General features: G+C 33.7%; 1 protein-coding gene across 1 annotated transcript; it reads left to right on the forward strand.

Moving 5' to 3' along the window:
- Positions 1-860: 860 nt before the first annotated feature.
- On the forward strand, positions 861-7735 carry Smp_201960 (uncharacterized protein; the record flags this gene model as incomplete). Its single annotated transcript, XM_018798846.1, has 2 exons — positions 861-975; positions 7680-7735. 2 exons carry the CDS (start codon positions 861-863, stop codon positions 7733-7735), a joined length of 171 nt encoding a protein of 56 aa, XP_018650694.1.
- Positions 7736-11538: the final 3803 nt, after the last annotated feature.

Consider the following 11538-nt stretch of genomic DNA (forward strand, 5'->3'; position numbering starts at 1 on the left):
CTACTTTATGATCCATTTAATTAGAAATACAACTATTCATATTTCCAACATCAGTCTACTTACGAATTAGACAAAGTTTAACTCTAATTCATTTTCGTATTGGTTGCTTGGATCTTCCCATTAATGTTTAGAACTTCAATTGATCCATCTCTTATTGGTATATGTACATTCTTTGCGGATTGCCTCAATACTGTCTTAAATAACAAGCATTATAAGCAAAAATATCGATGAAGTGATCATCAACTCTGGGATATAGTACATCCACATGACGAGTCTCAAATAGGACGAAACGCATGTCCTGAATTCCACTACTAACCATCATTCATCTCTGCTTGCAAAGAAAATCTTTGCCCATTGATGAATGAAATATTTAACGCCACATAATAAACATAACCAGTTGAATTGAAAAAAACAAACAAATCAACTTCACTGTTTAGCCGATGAATAGTTGGTTACAAATTGAACAAACATCCATTTCATAATAATAAATAAGTATATGTCAGTTATACAATTCATCTTCTTACCCAATGACATCTAATGACAGAAGATTGATATCAAGTTAGATATATATACAAACGTAAACTCATACTTCTTAACAATCTGTCAAATTTTCCAAGGTGCATATTTCAGCATAAACGTTCTGTAGTGCACCTACGTTAAAAGTAACCATTTTATGATTTTACCATAGATATTGTGCATACAGTATCGATTAATTTTGTTGTCTTTCAAATGATTTATATGTAGTGGGTATATTATTTATTATTATCATCGTTAAATCAATCAATCTGTCAGTGATTTCAAAGTAGGAGAAGGGTGAACCTGTAACTGTATAAAATCTTGATTACTTCTTTTCTAATTCAATGAAACTGAAAAAAAAAACGAGGATGGTGAATAATGCAGTTAAGCCAATGCACAGGTTGATGAAGGTGAAGAAAGCAGAATATGAATTGTGTATAACTTCAAAGTGTCAAACCAGTAAGATAATCGATAAAAATATACTTTACTGATTAATCAATCAAATTTCAAACTGGACTATTTGGACTACAATTTATAATCTTTTAAGAAAAATTCAATGGTTTCTGATATTGAATGGCAATGAAATAACTGTATAGGTGTAGGTATAGGGTATAGGGCCCCCGAATGCCCTGGTACGGTCGAGAGTAGGGAGAGTCCGCTCTCCATCCCCAAATGCTCTCATATGGCCACGCGAATATATAGCCTCTGCCACAGAAGTCCTACTCACTGCCTTCTCGCACCACGGGTGTTCTTTACGAAATTGAGAGGACGAAAAGCGAATGTCTGGCGCTCTAACCGGGTTGGTGGACAAGGCGAGTCCACCTAAGAGAGTTGGAAAATCCTCATTTTAAACCAATGGTGCACATAGGCTCCAGTATCCTGATGAAACAAATGGCGTATGAACCGATCGCTGGTCACCGACTACCATGGGACTGCATCTCCTCACGATGCTCCACTGCCTTGTGGATCAGATCTTTAGGTCAAAGGCTTAGGGTGTGGCCCCCTAAGAAAACCACCTGCTTCGGTTTGGGCACCCGGGTAGTATCACAGCCCTCACACAAATCGAATGAGATTTGTGTGGCACATATGTATTTGGTGCCCTTTTGTACCATTATTTATGTGTTCGAATAAATAAATAAAATAAATAGGTGTTCATTCATATGGTTATAAAGCGTGCTTCATTTTAGTGCAAACTATTACTTCTAGATTCTAACCAATGTGTTCCACACACTAACTTAAAAGATTGATTGTAATTCAAATTGTTAACTCTAATTCCTAACCTGAATACTTCACCTCAGCTATTAACTCGAAACCCTTGTCTTTTCGGGATTATATGTAATGAGTTATTCATTCATATTACTCGAATTGTAATTGGTCAAACATTGATCTAACTTTCTCACAGTCATTTTAACGATGACTAAGGGTAGTCAACGGGGTATGGTTTAACCATATGATCAGATTTTAGTAGTATATAATCTCCTTTTTAAAATTTCAGTCAGCTACAACGTAGGACCAGGCACATATATGCATCGGTCCAAGTTGCCATACCTCGTTAGCACAACAAGATGAACACCGGATTCATAGAAGTAGTTCATTTAGTGGTGGTAATATATAAAAGAAGGGTTGTGTATAAGGATATATATAGTACAGGAAGGAAGACAGATATGAAGCAGTTTTAATCTCAAGGTTTAAGGTAAGATAAAGAGTATATATACCTGCGCCATTGTGATCGATTCTGAGCCATGTCACCTAGAGTTTCCAAAAATTATCAAGGAATAAGTAAGATTATTTCAATGGTAGTAATTCATTTGATCAATGTCCCAATTTAAGACGTATATACTTTTTCACTATTCCTCGTGATTTTTCATATAATAAAACAGCGTACGTCAATTATGTTTATATTATATTGGTAAATTAAAAACTACTCCTCTTGTTATGAGTGTAGAATAAAATTTATACAGATTTTTCAGTCATCTGAACACTTACATAATAAAATGTCAGCAACTAGGACAATTTTTGTGTAATGTTTCTCCTAAATACACTATACTCATAACAATTTTTGAATAAGTGTGATTTAAAGGTGAGCGAAAAATTGTTACTGAGGAAGATAATTAGTTTACTTTAGAAATTTATCAAAATACAGAAAGATTAGACTTCAGCTGATCGGTCTCTCTCTCACTTTATTAGCATATGTGCATGTTTAGTGAGTTGTCTCGATATTGTCATTCAGTCATATGCTTTTACTGAATTTGGATTATCTCATTATGAACTTATCAACTGAGTGTGTACCTGAAGCTCTTAACATAAATAGTGGGAAAATACAAGGCCTTACAATTAAGGTTCATACTTATTGAATGAGTGAGTATCTGGGTTTAGTTATTCAATGAAAAACAAGTTGGGATTTGATTCTGTAAGTACCTATGTACAAGTCTTAATACAAACATCAACACAGAGGTATAGGCGTATGTAGACGGTCAGTCTAAGAATAAAATACGCGTTCTGTATTCTATAACTAGTCACTAATGAACCTTACTAAGGGGATTCAATATTTATTGAAGAATGAGAATCCTGAATTTAACTATTAGTCAATCTCGCCCTGTGTCTTATCTATTTGGAGGATTAAAATATTCTCACTAGCATTTAATGAAGTCCAAAGGAGAAGAAGAAGATCAAAGGACACATTACACCGAGAAATGGAGACAGACATGAGAAGAATGAACAACGACTAAATAGAACTAGAAAGGAAGGCTCAGGACAGAGTGGGTTGGAGAATGCTGGTCGGCAGCCTATGCTCCATTGGGAGTAACAGGCGTAAGTAAGTAAGTATTTAATGAAACATTTAATAAAATGTTGAATATTGAATTAAAGATGCTAGTAGGTAGTTAGTCGTAGAAAAACAATAATGTTGGGAAAAATGATAAAGTTGACTATTAAACAACGTAAGACAATCTGAATCATTATAAAAAGTTATGCTAAGTCTCATTATACATACATAAAGGTTTTTTCAAAGAGCAAAAAATATTAAGATTATCAGTCGACTGTTCGGTGAATTGAAAATCAATATTTATTAACCTAGATAATGGAATTCAGTAAAGTTCCATATACTCAGTTCATTGTTAGGTTTAGAATACTCCTGGATTTTCTGCTGAAAAGCTATTACACAAAGATAGTAGGATTTATTCATGATTTTGGCTGTGTGACAGAGACTATTGATGACGATCACCAACGACGGTCTTATTTCGTGATTGGCTAAATACATAAATATGAATTGTTAGATGGTATCTGCTCAATGGTTTAAAGTGAACCCATGTACTTGTCAAAAGACCTGATTTGTGTAAATTCGATGCCTAAACAGAGTTGTGTGTTAGAGAAGTTAGTTGGTGGGAGAAAACATTTGTCAATAATTTTTCTGGTTTCATTGATTGGAAACTGCCTCGACAAAACTTCTACTTACGCATCCTAATGCAGTATGATTGCTTACAAACGTTTTTTTATATTTCATTGTATACATGAGCAAATATTTCTAAAGGATAGAAACAAGAGATAAGTTATAGAATGATTGATATCACTTAAAGATCATTACTCAATGCACTATAATATACGAAGTGTGATATTATCATCATATACATTATATCTTATATGTGATTACCGATAACACTATCAGTCCCAATAATCTGAATGTTAAATGCTTTATGAGAGACCAGAGATCACTGGGTTCTATTTCTAGTGTAGTTATGAATGTATACAGTTGAAGAGTCAGATATTGGGACGAAATAACCATCCAGTGTTTGTTAGTCTATTATATGAAACTAAAATATTTAACAATCTCTACAAAATTCCTACTGTAACAAAGATCAATATTCATTGAAATTAGAATAAAAGAGAAAGAGAGAATACTGATGGATCGTTAAGTAACAATTAATTTGTTTGTCTAACGGCTTAACGCTAATCTAATTCAAAGTTTTGTATTAGCTGATACATGTTACATAACATAGCTGAATTGCCATCTTGTTGAAACTGATGTGTACTAAAGGATTCGAATTCAGGCTGCCTACGTTATGAAACTTCAAGTAAAGGGAAAACACTGATGAAAAAGTTGACTTCATGAGAGTTTGTAAGTAATTCACATTTCATTTAATCTTTTATTAAAAGTATGCTATAATATATATGTGAAGGTTTAAGTCTTCCTGTAATCGATGTTATGGACTACAATTGATCAATCTCTGTTGTTGTATGTATATTCTGAACATATTGCTTACGTATTGTCTTTTCATACAAGTTTGGTAATATTGGGTAATGGCTGTTATTGTTATTCAAGATATACGTTTTATCTTATTTGAAACTCATTATCACTGTTGATGTTCATACTGAGACTTAAGCTGATTAATCATTCGCTTTAAACGTACTAACTCTTTATTCGCTGAACTATTGAGTCTTGATAAACTTAAATATTGTAAATGTATACAACTGGTAATATCGTCATATAAATTAAAACATCTTTTAACAAAATAATAATAGTTGAAAGCATGAGTCAATTGAAGCTAGACCACCATGGAAAACCTGGAGGCACTGGACGACTAACTCGTTCTACTATGGGACTCCTCAGTAGTGCGCATCCACCATTCCGCACTCGCGAAATTCGAACCCAGGACCTAACAGTCTCGCGCCAGAGCACTTAACCGATAGACCACTGAGCCGCCATCCGATGGTGTTAATGTCTAACCTCAACCAATCCACGAAGTTGAGCAACCGTTCACCAATTGTCTTTAGTGAGTTACTATCTCACAACAGACATGGTTTGAACTCCACTGGTTACTGCCTCTAACTAGAACTCCAGGAATTATCTCCTGGAATCAGTCACTAGTGAACATATGATTATAGATCAGAAGGGGTTTTTTGAAAATAATAATAATAATAATCGAACAATCCAATTATCGAATATCATATGCCAATATTTTTAGATAAATATTATTTCTATGATAAGGAAAAAAGTAATGATGCTTACAACATCTGTTTCAAATGTCAACAATTGCGTTATAATAATAATAACAATAATCATAGTAGTATCGATATTAGTAGTATCAACAAATACCTAAACAAACACACACACACACTCATATATAGACATATACACTAATCTCATATATCAGTCAAGTCAGTAACTATCTTCAATGTTAAATCAAGAAAAATAGCGATATAAATTATAAATTTCAAATTAGAAAATCTTCTGTATCACTTTTTTAATCCAAATATTTACGAAAATTAAAAAAATCTGTTTGTTTATTTATTTATTTCCATTGAATTATGTGTGTTTTAAAAGAGGCAAAAAGGTAGGGGTGATATGAATGGAGATCAATTTAACAGTTTCTATATTCGTACTAGATAAAACACATTTGTAACGTTTTTTATAAGATTACAGGAACTGGTAGTTTGTTTTTCAAGTAATCTATAATGAAAAATGGAGTTTTTGTTGTTGTTGTTGTTGTTGGGAGTTTAAATGAATAGAAAATCAATAAGAGTAAATACAGCTGTTGAATCTTACGATACCTATATAACTAGTATTGAGGGATTGCCCCCAAATGCCCTGGTACGGTCGAGAGTAGGGAGAGTCCGCTCTCCATCCCCAAATGCTCTCATATGGCCACGCGAATATATAGCCTCTGCCACAGAAGTCCTACTCACTGCCTTCTCGCACCACGGGTGTTCTTTACGAAATTGAGAGGACGAAAAGCGAATGTCTGGCGCTCTAACCGGGTTGGTGGATGTGGAGTGTCCACCCAGGGGAGTTGGAAAACCCTCATTCCAAACCAATGGTGCACATAGGCTCCAGTATCCTGATGAAACAAATGGCGTATGAATCAATCGTTGGTCACCGTCTACCATGGGACTGCATCTCCTCACGATGCTCCACTGCCTTGTGGATCAGATCTTTAGGTCAAAGGCTCTAGGTTTGGCCCCCTAAGAAAACCACCTGTTTCAGTCTGGGCACCCGGGCAATATCACAGCCCTCACACAAATCGAATGAGATTTGTGCGGCGCATATTTATCTGGTGCTTCCTTGTACCATTATTTATGTGTTTAAATAAAATAAAATAAAAAAATTAAGGGATTAAATGGAGTCATTTCTATGCTTTGAATGATTTAAGATGATCCGATTGAATTTTATCTCATGTTGATTTTATTGTACTTATTTATCAAAAAAGGTCACTAGGTCGCTTATAGTATCAGTTCACCTCGTGTGTGTGTGTGTGTTGAATCGAAACTGATACGTCTAGACGCAGATAACAACCACCTAACTGTTTCGTAGTTCTGAATGATCCACCAATTGAACCATAAACAGAGAAACAAAAGAAGGGAATTATGGAGAAGTCTTTACTTTCATGGTCAGTTTAAGCACATAAAACAAGGGTATTTATAAAATTATGCGTGACTTTGAAATTGTTGATACGTCTCGAAAATGTGCTAAAAATGTATTAAAAATCATCGATCAAGATAATGAAAACATAGTCTGTTTATTTTTAATTTTTTTTATTGGTTGCTTGAATTTTCCCATTGATGTTTAGGAATAAAATGGATCAGTTTCTTATTGTCATATGTGCATTCTTTTCAGATTGTCACGATATATCGCCTTAGGTCACAAAAATCATAAGCTGAAATGATGGTTCATCCAAATGACAAGTCCCGAAATGGGAGTAAACACGCGTCCTGAGTTCCACTGTTAGCTACTATCATCTCAGCTTATAATCTGTTTCTTTTTCCGTATTCTAATGAAAATTGTTTGGTTTCAGTATTGTCAACATTTTCCTAACTTCTGAATGGTTTTTAGAAAAAATTATTGAGGGCATTCAACAAGAACTTTACTCAAAGTCATTGATACAATAATCCATGGGAATTATGGGTATGTGTTGACTGAATTATTTTTAAGTTAATGTAATAAGTTGAATATAATCTTCAACATTTCGTTTATTAAATTAATAAATATTAATTTTTCTTTGGTAACCGCTTAAAAAATGACCAGTGATTATAGCCACTAATCAACTAACTATGAACACTTTCAAGCAATCTTTATAAGAACAATGGTAATGATCTTGCTTCCAGTTACAGATAAAGAAACAATATCACTTAAAATATCAAAAAACCAAAACACGTTTTTTTCTTTATAGTGAAACTCCACAATAATCTATGGCCGGGACCTTTATATCACATGGAGAGCACTTAACCAATTTAACTAATGGTACATATTTCCAACTTCACCTAATTCATCAATGAAACAGTTATCAGTGAATATATTACATGATTGTCATACGAAATCAGAGAGAAGGTGGAGTTCAATGTCTGGTTCCCTGGTTTAGTACTCTATTGAATCCTCTATGTAGACCAATCGATGATCGAATGTTCACTACCCTCCAGTCATTAAGTATTGTGACTGGTAATTATGTGAACGATATAATTTCATAACACTAACGGTCCATGTAACAATTATATTTCTAGTTCATATTACACAGTGGAAAGATGCATTCATTCCAGTATTTTCTCCCTAAATCACCCCTATACCATCAAATTCAATAAACAGTTCATTGAAAAGGTAAAAACTTATGTGAATTAATTGATCGTCTATTGTATGGATATATGTGTGTACATTGGATTGATCTTTGTTTTGTTGTAACGTTAAATGGATTGTTAATTTGATCATTTCTTAATAATATTTACCATGACAGTTTTCATTTTATTGGAACAAGTAAAACGACAGGTTGATTCATATTTCCACTGATTGTTCATTAAGTGGTAGCTAATGACATGAATCATAAGCTTTCGTTTAATATATAAATCACTATCGTATTCTTTTCTATTCCAAAACTACTGTAATTTAAACGAAATCTTTGAAATCCTTTTGTCCTATTTTAGTGCTCTAGTTTGAACATAAAATTATCTTTCTTATTCTTTGTGGTCTTGCTAGTCATTTATTTATTTATCCACCTTTTCGAGGTAGTCGGAATCAGGAATAAATTGAGTAATACCCCAGCTAATTCATCTTCTCTCTCTGTCTGTCTTGGCTTGACAACCTATTAGGTCACAGGTTGGTGTTAGAATAGTGTTCTACACTCTTCTTTGAAAGCCTTTCAGTCACAATCGAGCTCACTCACTCACTCACTAGCCTCAAGGCTGAAGTAAGTAGCTCATCGCCTCAACGCCTTAAATCAGATCAAGGCTACTGTCTCCGATATGTTAATGAGGACTTGACAGGAATACCACCACGGAGCCATTTTCCGTGCGAATGACCTTCTGTAGAACTGAAACACATACATTGATCGCTCATTGATTAGTAACTAATGTTATATTTGTTTTTTTTCCTTAGTACTGATCAAATTCTACATTCCAGTGGTTATTAGACTGTAAATAATGATTGAATTTTTAAAAATGAAATAGTTTACTACTCAATGATCAGTCAGTCCTATAGGGTTCAGTTGTGACCAACATAACATGATGGCAACGTCTCAGATTATGAAGCTAGAGTACTTTTCCCCTCAGAATCCCAGGTACACCTTGCTCGTGGGTACCGACTTTCAAGAAACCCAAGTTCAGTGTACTCCACAGACTAATTCCGAACAAAGACTAAAGGAATAGTAACTTGCAGGTCTAATTTATGGATATATATATATATTCTTATAATATGATTATTAAGTAACTAGGTGATGATATATTTACATTCCGTGAATCATAGGCTTTCGATTAACCTACTCACCACTTTTATATGACTCACTATTCTCAATATATTGCCAGTTTATCATTCGCAGTCTCTCCTACTCACAGCCACTTTTTCACTTGATCATGCATAACTGTTATTTTTCCATTTATTGTATGATTTGGAGTGGTCTGATTGTATATAAACTATTAACATCTGAAATATAGCGCGAGACTGGTAGGTTCTGGGTTCGAATCTCGCGAGTGCGGGATCGTGTATGCGCACTTCTGAGGAGTCCCATAATAGGACGAAACGGCCGTCCAGTGCTTCCAGGTTTTCCTTGGTGGTCTAGCTTCAATTGACTCATGATTTCAACTATGAAAACACTGAAATCGCCACAAAACCCCTTTCTAAATATGATAACTTTATCGAACTGGGGACCATTGGTCCTGTATTCTTCCTTTTCGTTCGTAACTAGCTAGTACTTAGTCAACCATCATCCATATAGTACCAGTCTTCTTGTCCTTGTTACGCATCGGTTGCTTACGGTCGTCTATGAGTATTGGTTAGTGTTAGAACATTTCCCAGTTTACTATCTTTGTTTATATTTACTTCTAATATTTGTAACTGTTATGAGACACAATCCATTTTCGATAGTTACTTATTTATATTTGAAAATTACTTAGTACTCTCTCATGAATGCAAGTACACTCCTTTTTTTTATTTTCTACATACACCTACAAACACAATAATTCAATTCAATTTACTGGGTTAAAAAAAAGGATTTTTTTTTCCAAATTTTTTCCAACTGCATTTCATATACCACAATTTAGTGATTTCGTTTGATTTGATTGATTGGATAATTGATTTTGGAGATTTGATTAATTTAATTTACCATATTCATAATCATCTCAATAAATTACTTACTTGTGACAATTGGGATACTTACATACACACACACACATACACATAAATACAAACATTCAAATATATATACATTCAGTTAGAATTTTACAATGTAGAATTGTCAACATATATATTACCACTATAGGTGTGAGTGTTTATTGGTAAATCATAGTTCAAGGAAGAAACTGTCTAGTCCTTATTCAACCTGTATTCATTTCGAGTTCACACAGAAAAAATACGGATGTTATTAATTAGGTATAAAGAAAGAACGGATACAGAAGATTCTGGAAAATGTTACAATGGATAAAATACCTATCTTTCTACTGTCAATTTCATTTTCTCTCTATGGAATAATAAAATACCAAAATAGTTGCAGAAACAAATAGAATCAAATGACCCAATAAGAGTATAGAATAAACATCCATCATCCTCTATTGACAAACATATAATCGGAACAGATCATAAGATTGATCTTAATTCGGCTTTTGTGGTGTTGTATAAAAATGTAAAAGGCCATATACTAAGGTTTATTGTAGTCTTAGCCGTACGAAAATTCAAACCCTCTTTGTGTATTCAAAAACGGTTTGTTCTCACCTTAAACCTATCCTGGTAATATTAGCTTATTATCCAGAGTGATCAGGTTTCAAATTATCCTTGTCTCCTCTTACCCCCCATTTTCAGTATAGTTGACCTTTTATTTTTATATATAAATGTTCTTAACAAGTATATGTGTGATCATATTGTTCGAAATGTATTGCTCTCATATGTATCACATAGTTCTGATAATCTTCGACTTCTTATTTCTAAACTATCGAAATCAAGGTATAGTTTGAATAGTTTCATACTAAGTAACATCTTTAGAAATTATGAGATTATTTAAGGTTCAATAATATATCTGACTGAGAAGTTGACCACTCAAAGAATGATATTAAATTTCAATGAGATAGGAGTTCCATATTGGCTATCTATAGTTCACTAATAAATTTTAAATGATATCAATTGAAGAAGGGAAATACATTTCATTCTATAAATTAAACCACTTTAAAACGATAAGTTATTATTTACAAGAATTGTACTATGAAGTAATTTCTCCAATAATAAATATATATTCAAATACACTTAGTATTGTTTGTTTGAATCTTCCCATTGATGTTTAGGATTGCAATTGATCAGTCTCTTATTGGCGTATGTGCATACTGTGCCTATTGCCTCAATATAGCCTTAATTCACAAGAATTGTAAGCAGTTATGGATAGTGGCTTGCAGTGGAATCCAGGACGCGCGTTTCGTCTTATTTGGGACTCGTCAGGTTTCAGTTGCTGAGTGGATAATGTGATGGCGTTTAAGGCGAAAGGTACTGGGTTCGAGTTCCAGTGTGAACATCAACTCTGAGATGCAGGTACATTCAGCTGACGGTTCCCAAATGGGACAAAA

This window comes from Schistosoma mansoni, chromosome 3, assembly GCF_000237925.1.
Source record: "Schistosoma mansoni strain Puerto Rico chromosome 3, complete genome".
NCBI classification, from domain to species: Eukaryota; Metazoa; Platyhelminthes; class Trematoda; order Strigeidida; family Schistosomatidae; genus Schistosoma; species Schistosoma mansoni.